At 36.3% G+C, this 23,122-nt stretch overlaps 1 protein-coding gene across 1 annotated transcript; it reads right to left on the reverse strand.

Moving 5' to 3' along the window:
- Positions 1-827: 827 nt before the first annotated feature.
- Positions 828-22,709, reverse strand: LOC140060340 (menin-like). Its single transcript, XM_072106499.1, has 6 exons — positions 22,247-22,709; positions 14,466-14,660; positions 7,894-8,036; positions 4,694-4,734; positions 2,419-2,643; positions 828-1,963 (listed from the first exon to the last, which is right to left on the reverse strand). The coding sequence occupies exons 1-6, from the start codon at positions 22,689-22,691 to the stop codon at positions 835-837; spliced, it is 2,178 nt and encodes a 725-aa protein (XP_071962600.1). The 5' UTR covers positions 22,692-22,709; the 3' UTR covers positions 828-834.
- Positions 22,710-23,122: the final 413 nt, after the last annotated feature.

Genomic DNA, 23,122 nt, shown 5'->3' on the forward strand with positions numbered 1-23,122 from the left:
AGTTCAGCATTTTATTTTACAATTTTTAAACTCTGGTGGTGGCGACTATTAGAAGGATTTAAGGTGCATTGCAGATAGTTTGGTATTGCTAGAAAGTGTTGTTGCACAATGCATGGTGGGAAGGAATTGGACAGCAACATATCAATAGCAAATGTTTCCCCCACTTTCGTCCCATAATGCGATAAACCTTGTACAACTATCTATGGCACTCTCTCAGTCATTTTAATTAAGAGTACATTTCCCTCCACACAACTTAATAGCACTCCATACAAAGAGTATACAGTACCTTCAATGCCTAAGGAATATTTGGTTTAAAGTACCTTGATGCATTCAATCAATATAGATCTTAATAGTAAATGCAATTACAGATAATAATCAGAAATATGATAGGTGAAATGATCATGTCTATGGATATAGTTTCTAATTCAATGTTGTAAATATAATAAACAGTAATAGAACCCAGGTGCTAGTTCAAACTGTGAGGTTCAGTATCAATTGTCTCGTCTCCAAGCAGTGGTATACTGGCTATGAGCACTCACTGGCTAAACTCAGAGGCATCGAAGCTTATGAGGGACCCCTGAGCAGTGCCCAGAGGAAAAAACTAGCATTCAAATATGTCGAAAAAGGCTAAAAGCAGCCGAGGCCTCCAGCGTTGGTGGGTCACTTAGGGTTTCTAAACCGGGGGCCCAGGTCTCTACGTTTACGTCACTGTCTCCAAGTATCCCACAATGCAATAGTAGATTTACGCATATGTCGCTGTAGAATTGACACTTTTAAGAAGCTCTTTAGGAAGATTTAACCTTTAACCCTTACCTTCATTTACTCCCTCTTCATTTACTCCCTTCGTGGCCTTCTTCGTAGACTTCCAAAGTCTTCATACTCACTTGTAGAGCGAGGGCGCTTGTTGAACTGCACCTGTGACTGTGCTGTGAGCTGTAACTGAATTGCTGCTGTGTTGAGCTTCCCAGGATTGGTCAGCAGATCCTTTAACCCTTTCATTTTAGCACTGGATAGGGTCAACTTTGGAGACATCATCTGGGATGCTGACACAGCCGACACAGAGGTGTGAGATGGTTTACCTTCCTCTTCCTCCGAGTCTTCACCTTGTGAATCAGACTGTCGCGCTTTCCACTGACGATGAAACGCCATTTCAGCCGGGCTTTCTGCTTTTAGAGCAGATTCTATCGTAATGCCAGGAAAAGCACCACCATTATTACTCCCGCTTAAAAAATCATTAAGATCCGTTTTCGTATCCCATGATTTTGAAGCGAAAGGTGTTGAAGTTTCCGAGGCACCTAGAAGGTAGTCTGGATTTAGTATAGATTCACTGCATGCTGCAGCTAAAGCAGCGATATTTGGGTTAGAAACATCCAACTGTTGGCCAGGTGTCTTTAATTCGTTCCCGATACTGTCAGATGAGCTGTCCAAACTATCAGGTTTAACATTATTATTATTATTACTTTTATCGGTAATAATATTCTGGTTAATGTCCTCACGCAACTTTTTACGTGTAACGTTATAGTTCTTTGACCTCAGTGATATTTTATTTTTTGTGTGATATTCATTTGTAGCTTTCTCTTCTTTTTTTTCTCTGCTCATCTTTGGTCTGACAACATTCTCTTTCTGATGATCATTATCTTCTTCAATCTTTTCTTCATCTTCACAATCATCATCTTCCTCAACGTGAACATCAATAAGCTCCCGCACACCTGATGCAAACTTTGACACGACCCCAATGAACTTCTTTGACCATGTTATATGAAGCACAGGTGTAACACTGCCTTCCTCCCACCTGCAAAGTCCATCATAAAATTGTAAAAAATATGCATAGCACTCGGGATCGCATAGTGGTGAGTTTTGCGTCACTGAATGCGAGAATTCTTTAACGATGTTTGGAATTAATTCAAAAGCGATGTCCAGAAACTCCTTGTAGATTTCCTCATCTTCTCTGTAATAATTATATCTAAAAAAAATATTGGAAAAAACATTATTTTCAAAAAAATTATTTACAAAAATGGAATCAACTGCAGTCACAAAGAAACAAAATTTTCTCCTTAAAGATGTATTGTCCCCCAAAAACATGAAAAATGAATATTAATTAAATCACACTTTGAATATGTTGATTTGTCAATCGATTCCAAAGAAACAAAACCTGTTGGCTGACAGCAAATTTGACCATTTTTTGCTTTAAATTAGTTTTTTCATGTAAATACATTTTTTTTATCATCAAATTTTTGGTCAAAGTGGATGACTATTATGTTACATTAAAATTGCACATTCAACAAGAATTATTTTTCAGGGGGACAATACATCTTTAAATAATGTAATGTATTTGTATACTCCATTAATCTCCATTGACCTGTCCAACTATATTATTAGATCCGTACAGTAACTGAAAAAAAAAATAAACATTCATACTTGCTAACAACAGAAGACGCTTGGGCCCATCGCTTGAGAGCATCTTTGTACCTCTGATGACGGTAAAGGTGTCCACCAAGGTACGTGTAAGGGTACACATGATGGTCGTTGTAGTACCGCTGGGCAGAGTTTATGGCGGACTCAAAGATGTCTTCACAGCATGGTCTTCCCTGGCTAGGGGCTATGCTTTCTAAATCTCCAAGATTTCCTAGCGCCATTGGATACCTACAAGATGAAATATTTAGTTTGATGTACTCATTAAAGATATTAAAATTAGGTTTTAAAAGTAAATTACAGTGCTTAATTCATCATAAAAATAAATCATAATTTCATTTTTTACTGTAATGAAAAAAGTTCTCCAGTGGAATCACAAATGTTTCGTTGTTATTTTCAAACAACAAAAAATGTATATAAAGATATAATGTAAAAATGATGAGCTATCGATAAAATACATAATGTCCTAAATTGAGTTTGTTTACATACTAAATTGTTGTGAATGGAGAACAATAGGAGACATAAAGTTCAAACTGTACTAATAATATAAAAATAGAGGCCAAGTTTATCTCTTTGAACATAGGTGCATGTTCATTCTCAGGAAGTGCTTTTGGCAGTTGTGAAGAACACTGGGATTAGAAAAGTTGGAACTGGTACATAAAAAACAACTGTACTAAGCTGAGTTTGGCAAAGTGTCTAGTTATAGACAGAAAACAAAATACCAAACTGATAATCCGGAATTGAAATCATGTGGCCTGATGGCTTAAAGGTACATTTTGTTTTGTTTATAGTACAGTAATATATCAAACGTGCCAAAAACACAGGGATGCAGCTAAAAAAGGTTAGAGTAACGCCATCAATGCTACGTATAACAACATCTTAAGCTCTGTCTACACTATCTATCAAACTAGTTTGTCAAAAAAAGTGTGATGTACCCAAATATGGTAGTGATATGCCCAAAAATGTTTGTTTGTTTGTAATATTTATTTTATTGTATCCATAAAATACACAATACAATACATAATAGTTTGAAATTAACAAATCATACAAAAACTAAATAATTATACAGTTATGGAATAGCAGAGGATAACCCTTTAAGCTGGGAAGCTTGTTTCAGAAGGGGTCCTTGCAACAATGATAGTGACATCAACATGTCCATATAGGCACATCATATTTTTTTGTCACATAAAATTTGATAGTGTAGACAGAGCTTTACACACAGGCAATGCCAGAAAAATGGAGATTGAACAACTCCATTTTTATTCTTAAAAACCTATGAAATACAGTAGTTATTTTAATCTTGTTTCTTAAAATAAAAAAATTGTAGAGTTGCAGCAACATACAGGTATTATTATTATTATTTCAGTTTTATTATCTAACTATAGTGTAAAAGTTTTAAGCAGCTTACACCGTTCTACTGAGAAAAACACTTTATTAGCTTGAGAATAATAAATCACTGGAACGCAATGCCATATGACTTGGTAAACGCAACATCTGTAAACGTTTTTTGAAGGAAAAATATCGGTCAAGACTTTAATGTCATTCTAAGCATAACTGTCCGTGGGTCACAAGAGGCAAATTAGCCTGTTATTTATACCCACACAAACAATAAGTTTCAAGTTTACTCCAATCTGTATAGTAGTACTCCATTCCAAATTTTGTAAAGCAAACATCAGTAGATGCCTAGGTTGTTAGTAATAATAGAAATAGCACCAGGATATAAATAACAAGCACTACTTAAAGTATCAAGAGCTACTTTAACTACTTAATTATGCAACATACACATCAGCCTCTTTCAAAAAGAGTATATAACTTTTCCCACCTGAGTCATAGGAGCCAATTCCTATAAAAGGTTATTCTAATATTTATTTACAAATAATTTTAAGAATTTAATACTATAGTCAAATAGTATGTAATTACTATTTATTGCCATGCTATAAAACTATACAAGATTTCAGAATAAATGTTTACTTCTTTTGTTCCTATTGAGGCTGCCCAGTGCATAAAACTCTCTATATAGTATAGGCACAAGTCATGTTTGTAGCTAATTCCAACACCTAAAACAGTAATAATGTTTTTCAATAGTACCAGCAGCAGCAGCCTGTAGCCTGTGGGGTTCGAGGGTTTTTGCATGCATGCTGAAGTAGTCTTTTCAAACTAGAGAAGTAATGGTAAATACAGTAGTTCATTTTTGCCCCAACCATAAGAATCCTTACTATAGGCTTTTAAGCAAGAATATTCAAGAATAAGAACATACTTATACTTAGTATTTCATACTTACTTTTCAAGGTGTTTCAAATCATACAGAAGCCATAACAATTCCTGAAAAGAAATTTGAAGTTTTCAAAAATACATCTGGTTTTTTTTCTAGAATTTTTTTCTAGATTTTTTTCTAATTAGACCTAAAATCATCTAAATATCATATATCAAATAGTTTGAATGATGATGTATTACTTCATCTACCATTTTGATTTGTCTTTAACTCCTGGACACAAAGAAACAATTTAGACAGACTTAATTACTATGGAAAAATTCAAGGTTGACAATCTTAAATGATTATTAAGAATGTCTCTTCTCTGAATCAATATGAATCAGGAGAGAAATTTTTATTACAACTGATCACAATATGAGAGGTATTATAGAATTATGTTAATAAGGAATATCTAAAGTTACCATACATTTACTGTTAAAAATCAGAAACAAATTATAAATTTGGGGAACACCTAAAACAAATAAGGGAAAATTCCCATTCAGGTCCCTATGGTATTGGTATATCCATATTAAAATGGAATGATAGATAAGATTGGATGGGATTTGATATATGGGATGGGATGAGATGGGAGAGGATGAATGGATGCACGAACGAACGAAAGAACGAATGAAACGTGACAAGAATTAATAATAAAATAATGCATAATAATAGGTTAGTTAAATCATGGACCTATAAATTTATTAGGTCCATGGTTAAATTACCCTCGGACTAGTTTAGTAAAAAATGATAAATATTGTCTTATCAATTTGAATAATTAAAGAAAATGATTAATAAAATAAATGGCTATGATTTTACAATAAAACATGTCCAATTAGTTATTAGTAATAAAGAACCAATATTTATTACTTGATCTGAACAATTGATGTAGCCATTAAAGGCAGCAATGATACAATAATTCTAATTCATCTGCAAAAGGTCCTTGGTTGCGTCAGTACATAAATAATGCAGAAAATCTGACAAACAATGACATTTCGACTCATGATGAGGCATTATAGACATTTAATTCAGCTATAGGTTACACGTTACTATAAATAGAAACGTGTGTGATGTAACAATAAATTAGTTACTAATGAATATTCATTAGGGATAAATAATATAGATAAATAAAAAGATATTGTCTGGGTAAAGCTTCTTTCTACTTTATTCTTCCTGGTTTTATTATCTCTTATTAAATTTGATTTCATTTATTAAAAATTCACCTTTGAATATGTTTCTAAGGCAACAGGTTTTTTTCTAATATATAATCAAAATAAATGAACACCTATATTAAATATAATATCAAGAAATCCAATTATTCACGTCTACATATAGTTTTCTTTTGATTAATACTATTTTCACAAAATGAATTTGATTTTCAATGGCACCACATTCAATTAATTTTATTGCTTGAAGTTGAAAAGGGGAAAATCAATGTTGCAAACAACTGAATTATTTTTAAAAGAAACTAATTTTCAGAATTGGCTTTATTAATCATATTCAGTTTATTGTGGGAAAATGTATAGCGAGGTCAGAGCTAACATGCAACAAATAAATAAAACAAAATTATTTAATGATTAAATAAAATATTGATTGAAAAACAAGGATCTTCGCATTTATTTTTAGAAGGCAATATAATATTTTAAGCTAAGGTCAAACTTTATACTGGACATCTGATACATAATCAATAAACATACTGGGTGCTATGCCAAAGGGAATACTAATATAATTGTGTACTAGACCAAAAGACAAAATTCATTTTCAATGATTATTTTAGCTACTGTACACTATTGTCCTGTACTCTAACCTGCAATAACCGCTATATTTTGTCAATAATGCTAATTTTTAAGCAATCTTTCAATAAATTGTTCAATCTCATTGCCTTGCTCTATGGATACTATGTTTAGAAGTTGGTTCTATGTGCATTCATTTCATCCTTTATTTAATCAATCAAACACACAAAGAATGTCTCATAATCCAGGTATGACATCGCCCATCTTACCAGAAAAAAAACACTTTCCTGGGTATTGTTGAACAGTTCATTGAAAATAAGGGTTTGTTTTCATATTTAAGTCAGCTTCCCTTATTTTTGTCTTAGTGGGCAGTAAGTTGCAAGACTAAAAATATGCAATTTTTTTTAGTACATATACTCTGTGTGTAAAATAAACCATGTACATATAATTACTGGTTTTCTGTTTAAATTATGTACTATTAGTATTAGTAAACATAATCTGCCTTGATAAATAAAATGTCAAGTGCGCTATGATTCTGAATCATTCATGCGTAAAATGATGACACAATACAATATGACGATTGATATCCTAACACGACAACAAACATGACAAGCAAATGATAAAATGATCCCTTTATTAAAGCATGCTTTCGCTTTGTTGAATAGGGACATCGACAATTTCTACCCGTTCTTTAAACAAGGAAATAGGAACACTATATTATACACATATTCAACAACAACATTTATTTAGGATAGTTATAACTGTTTTACTTACTCTTCAAAATGCTTAATTAACAATGTTTTTTTTATTTCGGAAAGCAAAAATTATACATTGACCTTCACAAATAGCTTGATTGGCAAAAGAGTGTCAAGCTTTCACATAAAAACGATTTCTAATATCAGCCGGTAGTCCATTCCACATACGAATAAATCGCAATTAACACAACCTTTTCATAAAAAAATATTGAATCCTGACATAACACACTAGCCTAACCGTATGTGATACAGGCACCAGATGCTCAGTGCTGTATTACAGAATGTTCCTATGACACTGTGCAAATATTGTTACATGTATGGAGATATCAACTGAAAATGCGAGGGCGTGTGGCGCAGTGTGTTGGACGTTAGAATACTGATCGTGAGATAGTGGTACAAACCAACTCTCACCGCATTGCTTGTATCCTTAGGACACTTTACTTACATTTTTACATTGTTGATATAAGTTTGCGGTACACCACATGTATTAGTTCTGAAATGAACTGTTGAGTTTCTCGACGTTTCGATCAATATACTTTGATCGTCCTCAAAAGTGAGAATGAATTATTATTATTATAAACTGCCTGAACCTGGAAACCACCAAAACTGTGTCAAAGAACAGAGAGATGAAGCACATCCCAATTTCCCTCAATGTGTATAATGCATTGAAATGGCATTGAAAGTCATCACAAATCGAAAGCTCATTATTTTTGGAGCTCAAGACAAACCCAATCTATGTACAAACCTGTTGCAACTCTGCCAGTTCAATAGAGTCTTGCGTTGAGCTTATTGAAGGATTGATTGCAGATACCAAGGCAGATACTTCCATTTCTCTTGTACAAATAACAGGGTAGCCATTCAAGTATAACCAGCTCTGATCAGCAACACCTACATTGCAAAATATTTGATATTACAAACAGCTTTGGGATGGTACGCGGTGGTTCTGCAGCTCCTAACAAAGCTATACTACGTTTAGGTGACGGATGAAACGTCGGAGCCAAAATGTGCACAAAAAAACACAATTAAAAGGAGAACTGAAGAAAAAAAGATTTCATTAAAATAGATAAATAGATAGAATATTTTCAGTAAGGCTTACCAGGGCTGGGCTTACCAGGGCTGGGCTTACCAGGGCTGGGCTTACCAGGGCTGGGCTTACCAGGGCTGGGCTTACCAGGGCTGGGCTTACCAGGGCTGGGCTTACCAGGGCTGGGCTTACCAGGGCTGGGCTTACCAGGGCTGGGCTTACCAGGGCTGGGCTTACCAGGGCTGGGCTTACCAGGGCTGGGCTTACCAGGGCTGGGCTTACCAGGGCTGGGCTTACCAGGGCTGGGCTTACCAGGGCTGGGCTTACCAGGGCTGGGCTTACCAGGGCTGGGCTTACCAGGGCTGGGCTTACCAGGGCTGGGCTTACCAGGGCTGGGCTTACCAGGGCTGGGCTTACCAGGGCTGGGCTTACCAGGGCTGGGCTTACCAGGGCTGGGCTTACCAGGGCTGGGCTTACCAGGGCTGGGCTTACCAGGGCTGGGCTTACCAGGGCTGGGCTTACCAGGGCTGGGCTTACCAGGGCTGGGCTTACCAGGGCTGGGCTTACCAGGGCTGGGCTTACCAGGGCTGGGCTTACCAGGGCTGGGCTTACCAGGGCTGGGCTTACCAGGGCTGGGCTTACCAGGGCTGGGCTTACCAGGGCTGGGCTTACCAGGGCTGGGCTTACCAGGGCTGGGCTTACCAGGGCTGGGCTTACCAGGGCTGGGCTTACCAGGGCTGGGCTTACCAGGGCTGGGCTTACCAGGGCTGGGCTTACCAGGGCTGGGCTTACCAGGGCTGGGCTTACCAGGGCTGGGCTTACCAGGGCTGGGCTTACCAGGGCTGGGCTTACCAGGGCTGGGCTTACCAGGGCTGGGCTTACCAGGGCTGGGCTTACCAGGGCTGGGCTTACCAGGGCTGGGCTTACCAGGGCTGGGCTTACCAGGGCTGGGCTTACCAGGGCTGGGCTTACCAGGGCTGGGCTTACCAGGGCTGGGCTTACCAGGGCTGGGCTTACCAGGGCTGGGCTTACCAGGGCTGGGCTTACCAGGGCTGGGCTTACCAGGGCTGGGCTTACCAGGGCTGGGCTTACCAGGGCTGGGCTTACCAGGGCTGGGCTTACCAGGGCTGGGCTTACCAGGGCTGGGCTTACCAGGGCTGGGCTTACCAGGGCTGGGCTTACCAGGGCTGGGCTTACCAGGGCTGGGCTTACCAGGGCTGGGCTTACCAGGGCTGGGCTTACCAGGGCTGGGCTTACCAGGGCTGGGCTTACCAGGGCTGGGCTTACCAGGGCTGGGCTTACCAGGGCTGGGCTTACCAGGGCTGGGCTTACCAGGGCTGGGCTTACCAGGGCTGGGCTTACCAGGGCTGGGCTTACCAGGGCTGGGCTTACCAGGGCTGGGCTTACCAGGGCTGGGCTTACCAGGGCTGGGCTTACCAGGGCTGGGCTTACCAGGGCTGGGCTTACCAGGGCTGGGCTTACCAGGGCTGGGCTTACCAGGGCTGGGCTTACCAGGGCTGGGCTTACCAGGGCTGGGCTTACCAGGGCTGGGCTTACCAGGGCTGGGCTTACCAGGGCTGGGCTTACCAGGGCTGGGCTTACCAGGGCTGGGCTTACCAGGGCTGGGCTTACCAGGGCTGGGCTTACCAGGGCTGGGCTTACCAGGGCTGGGCTTACCAGGGCTGGGCTTACCAGGGCTGGGCTTACCAGGGCTGGGCTTACCAGGGCTGGGCTTACCAGGGCTGGGCTTACCAGGGCTGGGCTTACCAGGGCTGGGCTTACCAGGGCTGGGCTTACCAGGGCTGGGCTTACCAGGGCTGGGCTTACCAGGCTGGGCTTACCAGGCTGGGCTTACTGTACAAAAACACATTTTTATTTAGCTGCTTCCCTCTTGATTTGTTTACTATAGTGCTTATAATGGGAAAGCCAATTTTTCTTAAAGACCCCTTCCCTGCAATTTTGGACGTTTTTTTGAAAATAATACATATATATCACTTTAAAAACATTAAACCATGTCATTCCTTGTCTTAAATGTACGTTTTATGGTAAATTATGATAAAAAGTGAGAAACAATGCACTACCTAAGTAGCTCGCGGCGATCGACCTCTCGTGGAGGGTCTTAGGCCTAGCCTAGCTAGGCTTAGTTTTGTAGGCCTAGCTGGTAAACATCGGTAACGTACGAACATCGTACGCGAGCTATATACCTAGCCTGACGTTGTATAGTTGCTGCATTAATTGTCTTTCTATTTTTGCCAGACTCCGTTGATACAAATTGGGGAAAACCCGGTATTTTCGCTGAAAAGTTAGGAGTCTTCCATTTGTTTTGGCTTCACGATCGATCGAAAAGTGGGCGAATTACAGGTGAAAAACAAAAATATCAATCCGCGCGCAATGCATTTTGGGATTTATAGCGGGCCGCTATAATTATTAGAATCGACTTATTTTTCACATTTTTAACCGTTTAAAGACGAAAAAAGTTATCGCAATAGGACCATATAGTATTATTTTTACATTAAATATAGTTTGTGATCTTAAATTAGATCTAAAAAACGTAGGGAATGGGGCTTTAAGTACAGTACTACGGACAATCCTTTTTTGACAGTGGATTGTAATGTTTTTGATAAAATGATGTTAATGAAGTTGACAAATTGATTACCAACATTTTCTATGTTAACACTAACACTAACTTGATAAACATGTGTTAATGATGAAAAAATGATGTTAATGTTGACTTGTAATTTCAATAAAACTAAATGTAACCGAATATGATTGTGATATTTTATATAAATATTGAAGATTATTCCAGAAGAATTGTGATATTTCAGAAACAGGTAATGTATAATTCCATTCTTGACGACATCGTCACAGTATTGGCACTTCTCCAAGTCGCTCTTAGAGCCAGCAATATAGCTGGATCATCTAGAGCATGAGACTATATTATTATTATACAGTACACTGCATAGATATTAAATCTACGCAATATTATACTACCTATTGTCAATCATAATACTGAATTTGTCTTATTTTTTAAATTTTCGTCATGAATTAGTTATTACAATAAGAACAGCTGCACTTTATTTTAACATTTTACCAAAAATTTTTTTTTATATCAATATAAAAACAATATTGAAATAAAAATTGTGGGAGATTTTCATTTAAGATTAATTTACAAGTTATTTTTGATTTTGCAATATTTATACTGATAACAAAGCTTATTTACGGATGGGAACTTATTTCATAATCATTTTCAATAATTTGCATAAAGGCATTGAATAAATAAATAGTTAAAAAAATGCGTAGGAGTCGCCTTAATTATTCTTTATATCAGCAAATTGTTAGTTTAGTCTCCATGGAAATAAGAAAATTAATTTTTATTTTTAAGTACATAGAATTTTAGTATAATTAAATACTAAGAGAGATAATCGTTTGATTAGTTTTATTAAATCAATAAACACACCATTATTCAAGACAGTGACGTAAATTATTGAAGAGCCTGAAAGAATGTTACTGTAGAAATGATCAAATAAACATGATGCATAGTTCTAGACTAGGGTGACCAGTCTTTTTATAGTGGTTGGCTATACTAGGCTAGGTTACCAGTCTCTTTATTTGGGAAGTTGGCTAGACTAGGATGACCAGTCTTTTTATAGTGGTTGGCTATACTAGGCTAGGTTACCAGTCTATTTATTTGGGAAGTTGGCTAGGCTAGGGTGACCAGTCTTTTTATAGTGGTTGGCTATACTAGGCTAGGTTACTCAGTCTCTTTATTTGGGAAGTTGGCTAGGCTAGGGTGACCAGTCTTTTTATAGTGATTGGCTATACTAGGCTAGGTTACCAGTCTCTTTATTTGGGAAGTTTGCTAGGCTAGGGTGACCAGTCTTTTTATAGTGGTTGGCTATACTAGGCTAGGTTACTCAGTCTCTTTATTTGGGAAGTTGGCTAGGCTAGGGTGACCAGTCTTTTTATAGTGATTGGCTATACTAGGCTAGGTTACCAGTCTATTTATTTGGGAAGTTGGCTAGGCAAGGGTGACCAGTCTTTTTATAGTCGTTAGCTATACTAGGCTAGGTTACCAGTCTCTTTATTTGGGAAGTTGGCTAGGCTAGGGTGACCAGTCTTTTTATAGTCGTTAGCTATACTAGGCTAGGTTACCAGTCTCTTTATTTGAGAAGTTGGCTAGGCTAGGATGACCAGTCTTTTTATAGTGATTGGCTATACTAGGCTAGGTTACCAGTCTATTTATTTGGGAAGTTGGCTAGGCTAGGGTGACCAGTCTTTTTATAGTCGTTAGCTATACTAGACTAGGTTACCAGTCTATTTATTTGGGAAGTTGGCTAGGCTAGGGTGACCGATCTTTTTATAGTGATTGGCTATACTGGGCTAGGTTACCAGTCTATTTATTTGGGAAGTTGGCTAGGCTAGGGTGACCAGTCTTTTTATAGTCGTTAGCTATACTAGGCTAGGTTACCAGTCTCTTTATTTGGGAAGTTGGCTAGGCTAGGATGACCAGTCTTTTTATAGTGATTGGCTATACTAGGCTAGGTTACCAGTCTATTTATTTGGGAAGTTGGCTAGGCTAGGGTGACCAGTCTTTTTATAGTCGTTAGCTATACTAGGCTAGGTTACCAGTCTATTTATTTGGGAAGTTGGCTAGGCTAGGGTGACCGATCTTTTTATAGTGATTGGCTATACTGGGCTAGGTTACCAGTCTATTTATTTGGGAAGTTGGCTAGGCTAGGGTGACCAGTCTTTTTATAGTCGTTAGCTATACTAGGCTAGGTTACCAGTCTCTTTATTTGGGAAGTTGGCTAGGCTAGGGTGACCAGTCTTTTTATAGTCGTTAGCTATACTAGGCTAGGTTACCAGTCTCTTTATTTGGGAAGTTGGCTAGGCTAGGATGACCAGTCTTTTTATAGTGATTGGCTATACTAGGCTAGGTTACCAGTCTATTTATTTGGGAAGTTGGCTAGGCTAGGGTGACCAGTCCTTTTATGGGTGTCACGAAAGCTCAGACCCCCTAAGACCTAAGATCACGAAAGCCAAGACCCAACACCTAAGATTACAAATACTAAGATATACTACAGCTTAAAAACAATACTTGTTTATCCATACATAATTTTAAACACAGTAGGTTTCATTTATTACCATAAATATAATTTAATACTACCGCAAAACATAGATAAACTCACATTATTTTCGCCCGTTGAGTAAATGTATATTTTTTCTTTACAACAAACAAACTTGATGGGTTGTTTGTTGGTATATATTTACTCCATTGTGTTGGTTCAGAGGATGTTTTTCTTACGCACCTGCCTTTCTTGTATTTTGACTCCAAATTTGTTGAATAACTTTATCCTGAATACCACACTTTAAAATTAGGACTTATAAGTACTTTCAGAAGGAGAAACACATAATAACAAATAAATAAATCCTTTAAATTGATGATTTTACAGACGTGTTTCTTTGTATACTGTAATGTAACTCCTCGAGCTCCTCATGCTCAAGACAATGTTTTTGTTTCTATGGAGCGCCAAAAGAGCAACAATAATAGTACAAGTATAAAAACAGAAAGAAAACGAAACAAACAAACTTATCATGATTTTTAAATTAAAATTTATTTGCCAGTATTTATTTCTTCGTACTTGCATGATTATACTATTATCATTACAATTTTAATTTTACATTGTTCCATCCACACTGTAGATGGACTCCACAGAGTTTTCAGCCCTCTATATAATTTTTGCTCTTTTGACGTTCCATAGAAACAAAAACATTGAACATGGCCCATGGGGTAGTGCCTACTGTACTGTAGGCTAGTCATTTTGTGTGCGAGAAAAACGTCTGTAAAATCATCAATTTAAAAATGTATTTGTTACTTTTTATGTGATTCTTTTTCATGAAAGTGCCAATTCTAAGGTGTGGTATTCAGAATAAATGTTGGGAGTTAAAATACAAGGCAGGTGCGAAAGATAAATATTTGTAATCTTAGGTGTTGGGTCTTAGCTTTCGTGATCTTAGGTCTTAGGGGGTCTGAGCTTTCGTGGTCTGAGCTTTCGTGACACCCGTCCTTTTATAGTCGTTAGCTATACTAGGCTAGGTTACCAGTCTCTTTATTTGGGGAGTTGGCTAGGCTAGGGTTAAAAAACAAGTACAACATTTAAGGTTTATTTTATTATTTTACATACTATTACAGTCAAATTTCTTTTCTTTCCATTTAGCATACATACCTTGATTAAAAATTATTAAAAATAATAAATAAAAATGTATATATATATTCCAATTTGTCCCAATACCTGCTGTAATAGGCTGCCCTCGCTTGTCCTCATTTCCTTTTCCATGCCATGTGACTTCAGCCGTTTCCTTACCATTTTCACCAAATATGACCCAAGCATGGTCCTCTGATAGAGCTAAGTGAACATCATCAAAACCAAGTACCTGGCAAGCTGCAACCACGGCAAACGCAACCCCAAAACAATCTAACCGATTACCTACAAGTAACAAAATTGAAGACTTATCGACAAACTTCCACAATACAAGCAAAATTATGCAGTGTAAAAACAATACTCTATATTATTATTACTCTATATTACCTACAATAAGTAACAAACAAAATTGAAGTCATTTGGAATTTGTTATTTATGTAAATATATTTTATATGAGAATTTTCAATAAAGTCAATCAATCAATTAAACTAGTAGTTAATATAATAAAAAAAATAATAACACATTAAAACATTGTTATTCATGCATTTGAACAACATTTCACATGAACAAGGTAATGTTATTAAAATATGAATTAGCATTATGACATCCATTAGAAATGTTTCCACCGTTCACTGATTTTTAAAACGTTTCATCCAGCAATGTTTTATAATTATACAGCAACCTGTATTTATATCTTTTTATCAGTTATGGTCAATACACTGATCGCTATTAAATCTTCCAAAATGTATAAAATCTACTCCATTTTAAGATGAAGGGATTATGTCAAGATAATTTACTTTAGATACTGCAGTAATTCCATTTTTAATAATAACATATGATTTTATGGTTTGTTTCAAAGAAGTTTATGAGGCAGTCGTCACTGCAGTAGCAGTGTGTGTAATGATTAGCGCAAAAAAGCCTGAATTTGTAATTGTAGTATAGTAAAATAAAATGTATTTACTGCAGTAACTGTAGGAGAAAATAATTTTTACAGCATATCTAAGAAGATCTACTGGAAAAAGGAATGTAAAATAACCAATGAACTATCTTTTTAATATAACATACTAAAATTAAACTTCATAGACAAATTTAACATGGACAACCATCTTGCCCATTGTGACATACAGCTGTATTTAACATTTACAGTTACTTTTGTGAAAGAACCTCGCAGTTTAATAAATTCTTTCTCAATTAAATACCACTTATAAATTATGGGGAAATTCTTGAATATTGATGTGAATGATATACTTTGTATTTAATTTATGGAAATATTACATGTATTAGTGTGACACTGATTACTTGTTTGGAACTTCTAGCAAAACTCAGTCAGTTTGCAAAATTATTTTGGACAGAAAACAACATAAAGTAGAATGCATATTTACCTAAAATCCATATTAGGCCTATATTAAATATAGTAAATAATCCCCTCTTTATTTACTGATTACCCACAGGCAATAGAATATTAAACTAGTTTATCAAATGCATCCTCATTCAATAGCAACAGTATGAATAGCAATGAACTATAATAAACTTGGAAAAGAGCAATGTGACTCGGATTCCATGAAAAGGGAAATTCCCTAGATGATGTCATCATCCAATAAGAATAGAAACTAGTACGTAAACAATGAGCTTTTAAAATAAGCTAGATAATATTAAAATTTCATATTTAATAATACAAATTTAAAACAAATTTTCAACAAACACTTCTTTGGAATCACTGATGGTATCTAGAAATACTAAATAGCAGTGCGTTTTATATTTGAATTTGTTATTATTTACAACATACTGGGCGACCTCTTCAGTCAAAGACTGGTCTCTCAGAGGCCCAGTTATGATCAGTGGCTGTGTGTGTACTAGCACACCAGGGTAACCTCAAACTCGTCTCCAAAGATGTACTAGGTTCTTTAAAGTTCACATGAGCTAGATGTGTACACTGGACCTACGGTTTATAGTTCTTATCCAAGAAGACTTGTTGTACCACCAGAACCATGGAGCTAGTGAGCACTCGAACCCTTGCCGATGTTATGGCATGTGGCATGGCATATGTAATTACGGTTCCACTGTCTTAACCACTGGGCCAGTTTCTATCAGTATCACTAGTGAATTATTCAAGTATCATTTTCTGGTGGCCAAGTCCTAAAGTTCTTTCTTTCTCATATAACAACTTCACTACTGTATATGTGGGAAGAGAAATTTAAACAAGTTCAAAATGCCCTCTATCTAACCAACAGATTTTAAAATTATAAGTATTTAATATTACATGTTTTATACAGAGTTTTTTTGCCAAAAAAAATGTTTATATCGAATGATTATCGAATATACTTATAGCCACTGTGAAACCTTGCACTCATCTCTATAATGTTGTAAATTGCATACGGTAAATGAAAAAAAAACTAAATGTTACGAAATCCAATCTAAAGAACTGAAAACGTTGAAAGAAATGTTTAATTTACGACACTATGTTCTTAATGTGCCAACTAAAGATTATGTGCTTCTTTGCAGCAATTCCCAGGGTGACCGATTAAGATTTGCAAGGCAATACAATGTACCTGGATTTCATCTGCATAAATAGTGAGTTTACGAATTACAGATATCACAATAGCTATTTGGCATTGTACGATGTTCATAAAATCTTATTATAAAATTTAGTAAGTATTTATTATCCTCCAAAAACATAAAAAAATGAAGATTAAAAGAATAAATCAGATTTTGACCAATAGGACATTTTGTAGTTTTTTAAAAAGTTAAATCACTTCCACAGAAAAAAAAACCTGAAAAATAATATTATTTTTTATTCATTTTATTTAATTAATAAATAATAGTATATTTATTTTTCTTTGGAAAAGTGAGTACTTTATCAAAAACTACAAACAAATTGATTGCTCTTTACTTTTTTTTTTAGGTTTTAGAAATTATCTATCAATTTATGGAAATAAATATTTTATAACAATTTTTAGGCAGAATTGTCATTTTGTTCAGTTTGTTTTTTGTGCAGTTATGTTTTCGTATAGCAAGCAATGTCATATTATAATTAGCGTCGTAACAGCAAAGTGTTCAGATTTGCTTTAAAACTAACACTTTCATTTGAAACTGAAGTGTCTGGTATGTAAGCGAAAATTTGATTGGTTAAGTCAAATCGTTGATGCATGACTTTAGTATCGTAAGCGTCGTTCTTGTAACTTGAGCTGTCGTAACAAACGAAAGATCAGTGTCGTAAGAGATGGCATCAACTAATCTTTTCCTCGTTCAGACCAATGGAGTTCAGTTGTACACCGCGTACAATACGAAAGCAAAACTCTGTAGGTCTGAACAGGCCCTTAATTACAGAACCTTTCAATACCACTAACAACTTAAAATCTAAGCCAGTATTAACCTTTAATTTAGCTAAATTATTTCGTTAGATAAGAGTCCTTGATCTTGGAAAAGGTTGATGCATAATTGGTTGTTGCATCATCATAATTCTTAGTACTAATGAGTCAGTCAAAGAGTAATTAGAAGTGACCTTCATCACCATTATCAAGTCTAAAAAATCTATTACTAATTCAACATAACCAGCAGTGTTTACAATGCCCACTGAAAATTATTCCATCTTTTTTTAATTAGCATGTGCTTGAGTTGAGAAACTCATACAGTATTATTACAGCTTCAAAGATGTTTTAAGATTGTTACCAAAAAATGAAAAATAAAGAAAGAAAATCAGACTTCGAATAGGCTATTTTGTAATTTATTTTATTTATTTACTTTTGTTTTTAAAAAAAAACACCAAAATAATATTTTTGCTGAAAATTATTATATTTAACCAATACTACATTGACTTCCTTGTTTTTTTATTATGATTTTTAAGGTAATACTTTTTTTCGATCCAATTTTTGGTCAAAGTGAATAACTTTCTTACCCCAATTGTCAAATAGGAATTCTGATGTTTCCTAAGACTATGTAAGAGCTAATTTAAAGGCTCCCTAAAGTTAAAAATAATTATAATTTGAACATTTACTGTATGAGCTGCTCTTTACCAAAGAAGGTGTCACGGTGCTTTAAAAGAATTAGAAGAAATATTAAAAAGAATACATATTAGTATTATTATTCATCAGAATAGATGATATAATATAATAATGATAAATAATCTCATTAATCCTAGAGCAATAATTGAGTCACAAACCAGAGAATGTTATGGTTGTTCACTGATGTGTTTAATTTGTTTGTGGAAGTTAACTATTATTATCATCAATGTAAATAACAGATTTGTTATGATTCACGATGTTGATTAATAATGTTTAAATGTGGCAGAAAAAAAACACAAACGAGAGGTTTGATAATCAAATTTGTAGTGTATGCTATTTTAAAAAATAAAAAATATTCTTATATTTCTTGACACAATATCTGCAACATACAGTAATTGTGATATTGCCTCAATTTGGTTAGATGCCTGATTGATACAGTAATAATGGTTTATATTATTATTTCATGTTGGAATTCAGTGAAATACCAGAGTAACTAATAATCAAGGCCTAGTTTTTTTATTTTTTAGCGATGACATTATAACAAATTTAGCCTACTATCAGTTAAAGAGGTCATGACAGATTTAATTGGAAATGTGTTCTAGAGGGAGTGCTTTACTCTGTTAAATCTGTATGGAGAAGGTCAACGTAAACAAATGCATGTTTATTACATTTGATTCATGTTGAGTAATACCACTGCAAGGTGTGACTATTATCAGTCATGGTTAGTAGTGATGATTCAGTAGCAGATAAAGAAAACCAATCAAAAGAAAATTCTGTCATTACTTATGGTTACTTTGATGCGGTTAAATTTGGGAGGTTTTAACACTTTGACTGCCAAACACGAAGATCTTCGTTTTTGGAAACACAACGCTTGACTGCCAAACACGAAGATCTTCGTTTTTCGCGTTTTTTTACGAAATCCGGTAGGTAGGTTAATTATTGGTATATACTATAAATATGAACACTAAATTCGGTCTGGACCGTGAATGTTTTACCTTTTGAAAGTAACTAATCTGGTTACGAACGATTGTCAAAATGGTACCTGTCGAAATAACATACACCGCGCATCACAGTAGCGCGTACAGCGATGGTTTGGCGCATTGTGTATCGGTCGCGCGCTAGCTATGCCGCCGAAGCATTACAAAGGTTTATGTGGATTGGCATGTTTGTTTGTTATCTGAATAAAAAATAATGGATGAATTTTCAATAAGAAGTCTTTAATTTTATTATTGTATGTATACCCTAATTGTTTTGGTGTTTCACTGTAAGTGGCCGAATTTCACGCAACAAACTTGTTTAGAAATGGTATGAATATTATCATCAGTTTACTAGCTAGGCTAGTAGTACTAGGCTATAGCCTAGGCCTAGTCGTAAAACGGTTCCGGACCAACTTTAGGCCTAGTTAACTGGGCCTGGTGTCTTTACTATGTGGATTTTGGCGAAACATTGATGTAAGATTTATGATTTATAAAATGTAATACATTTTTCGATAGTGATAACTTGTTTTTATAGGCCTACCGGTGCCGTGTAAGTAACTTTTTCGTTGTTTGTTGATCTCACCGGGCGATATTTTCATATTGTGATGTCTTGCACAAAATCGCGAATATCTCGACTTTCTTGCGCGAAACTACGAAAAACTCAAAAAGTGCGTTACTTTCATTTTACTATTACGATTTATATATTGCGATTTGAAAATCGTTCTTGGTACCATTGTAAAGCTAAAATCTTTATGATTATTTTAGTCTAAATTACATGTAAATCAGATCACATACATAGTTTCAATCAGCTTTAATAAAAACATCGAATTGGGCTATAAACGCTGGCGGTGGCAGTTTCTAAATGGAAAAACCTCTGGCAGTCAAAGTGTTAATACATCTACAGTGCAATACCATAAATATTTCTAAAGCTTGGTTCCCACTAGAACGTAACGCAAGGACGTAAACGCAACGCAAGCGCTTTAACCAATGACAAGCAAAGTTATAGACAGTTAGCAATCACAAGCAAATAAGCCATCGCTTGTGATTGGTCAATTCACTTGCGTTGCGTTACGTCCTTGTGTTGCGTCGCTAGTGGGAACCACGCTTAATAGTAACCCATACTCTAATAGTAACCCCGCTTCTAATAGTAACCCACCTTATAAGTCAATCTATAATAATAACCCACTACTTTAATAGCAAACCAAGGGGGTTACTATTAGAGTCACAAAAACTTATGATGCAGCAGATTTTGAAAATAAGGAGATATTGCTTGTTGATCTCGCGAGTGAGGAGAAATGAGTGTTTTTGAGTTTATAAAATAAAGTTATTTAAGTTAAAAGAGTTTTATTATTTTGCTATGAGTTGCTGACCGGAAAAGTTGGGGGTGGGTTACTATTTTCAGGTGCCTAATTTAAGATTAGTAATACTAATAATAGTAACCCACTACTCTAATAGTGACCTCCCTTCTAATAGTAACCCACCCTAAAAAAACAATCAAAGAATAATAACCCAGGGTTACGGTAAATTATTTTGATTTTTATTTTATTTTATCGAAACCAACAGCGATAATTACCGCCACTAACAGGTTTGATACAAACAAAGCCAGGACTGTTTAAAGCACCTTGATTGGTCCTAACATTGATCAAGGGCTTCTCTCGTCCAGTGCCCACCTTGACTGGGCTTAGCATCCAGTATAGCTAAAATCAATGCTAAAATTGTTTTGACACTGGACGGGCCAAGGACTTGAACTACTAATTTCACCCCTTCATTTCCCCTGCTTGTGCTACAGTACCAAATCTTTGAAAATATATCCTGTAAATGCAGCACTTCCCCGTATGGAAATATAAGTGACCGGGAAGGGGTTCAACTACATTTTGATATTTTTGTTAGCAATCCTCTGTTTGAAAAATCCTGGATCCACCCGTGGATAATTACATTCGTTCAAAAGTCCAGAATTACAAACAAAACGATAATCAAAACACAAATACAAATTCTTTGCCACACAGGTTCGATCGAAAGTCCCCATTCCCTTTTTCAAGCTCTAGACCATGTTATTTATTTTGCCGTGGCTAGGGATACCAAACCGTATCTTTTTCTTTGGCTGCTTCCGGCAATTGCAACCTAAAAAAAAATTCCTTTAGACAATGGTAAGTAAAAGAAAAAATTATAAATAACTGGCGAATATCCTTCGAAAATCATGGCATCAACACCGTTAGGTTCCCTAGTCACACCGTTCGACCATGTAGTTGCTGCTGACTTCCAGAATATCATTGCCATAATGCACTTGTCAATTGTATGACCCACTATACGACCCCCGGGAGAGGTGCGTCATTTGTCCGATGTGCGTCATACTTTTGAATACCATGACGCACCTGTGCGTCAAAAAGGTGACTTACCTTTAGGTGACCATGACGCACCCATTTTGACGCACTGTGACCATGTTGTTTATGATATGGTGGGTGGTAAAGTGACGGACATTGACACACCTTGTTCATTGATGTGACGTACCATCTAGGTTTTTTGACGCACCCCTGCGTCAGTAATTATTTGTAAATGACGCACCCATGACGCACCTCTCCCGGGGGTCGTATAGTGAGTCATACAATTGACAAGTGCATAACTACATCTACGCTTACATAGCACCCTCTATAATTACTGTACCTTTTGTTTTTAGAAGTATGGTAGCGTACCTCTAGACACAACATTATTTTCATAACAAAAATTGCAATTTTGCGCTTACAAATTCACTGCTTTTCATGCAATTATTATTATTATTATTTGTCTGCCCTTAGTTAGTGCATTAAATATAGTGCAACTGAGTTTGTAGTAGGGAACCATATTAATACATTAAGTCGGATGAATAGCCACACAGCGTTTATATAGCCATACCTACCTGTCAAATAGCTGTATAATGACTGTAAATGTGCCTTATCTTTATAATGTCCACGACATAATGAGCTCCAAACTACATCTGATATTTTCTTCACCATTTCTCTTGTAGCAAAATTCGATTTGTGCTCGCTGAGATCAACAGAGCCTTTGATTTGCGATTCAAACTTTGCAAGAAAGGCCTCAACATACGACATTTGTACTACCGGGAAAATAGGCTCAAGCGTGCGAGACTCATTCATGCCTTCCATCACCGTATTGGCGCGATTACTCGTCAGGCCATTCTCCACGATGCCTGCTACTAAAGACAGCATTGCTAGGTTTGGTTCATGACCATCTGTAGTTAGTTCTAAACGAAATAATTCAACAACAGACTGTATGTCTTGTAATGGAAATAAACGTTTCGCTGCGTCCCGAAATCCCGCCATCTTTGGCTTAGCTCTTTGCATCTCGAAGTAAACAACAAGACGTGATCAGTCGTCCAAAACAAACACAGCAACAACCAGCAGCAGTGAGTGTTGCTGTTGTTGATGATATGGTCAAATTGATAGTTATTCGGTGAAATATCGCATCAATAACCAACATATAGTCACGATTTCTGTTGACTCACTTTCGAAAGATGACAAATAGCAATTACCTTTTTTATTTGCCGTTAACAATAAGTGAGAAATAGCGTAATTTCTACATGCATCCACGTGCGTCATCCATTGGGTCAATGAACTTTTCGTTCGTTGTGAAGGAATTCCAGAGGGAGTCCTTTATCAGGAGATAAAAACACATGTTTATTCGAACGCTCTTTTTTTTCAGATCAGGATAGTACAGGTATTTTGTTTTATTATACACTGTATAATAACACAGTAACCATTATTTGCCAACCTGT

Source organism: Antedon mediterranea, chromosome 10, assembly GCF_964355755.1.
Source record: "Antedon mediterranea chromosome 10, ecAntMedi1.1, whole genome shotgun sequence".
NCBI lineage: Eukaryota > Metazoa > Echinodermata > Crinoidea > Comatulida > Antedonidae > Antedon > Antedon mediterranea.

Excerpts from the sequence above, each read along its gene's own strand:
- LOC140060340 (XM_072106499.1), bottom strand. The coding sequence starts at position 22,691 with ATGCAAAGAGCTAAGCCAAAGATGGCGGGATTTCGGGACGCAGCGAAA. Across the intron at positions 14,661-22,246 it reads ATTATACAGCTATTTGACAG|GTAATCGGTTAGATTGTTTT; the intron begins GTAGGTATGGCT and ends TGTTACTTGTAG. Across the intron at positions 2,644-4,693 it reads GATTTGAAACACCTTGAAAA|GTATCCAATGGCGCTAGGAA; the intron begins GTAAGTATGAAA and ends TTCATCTTGTAG.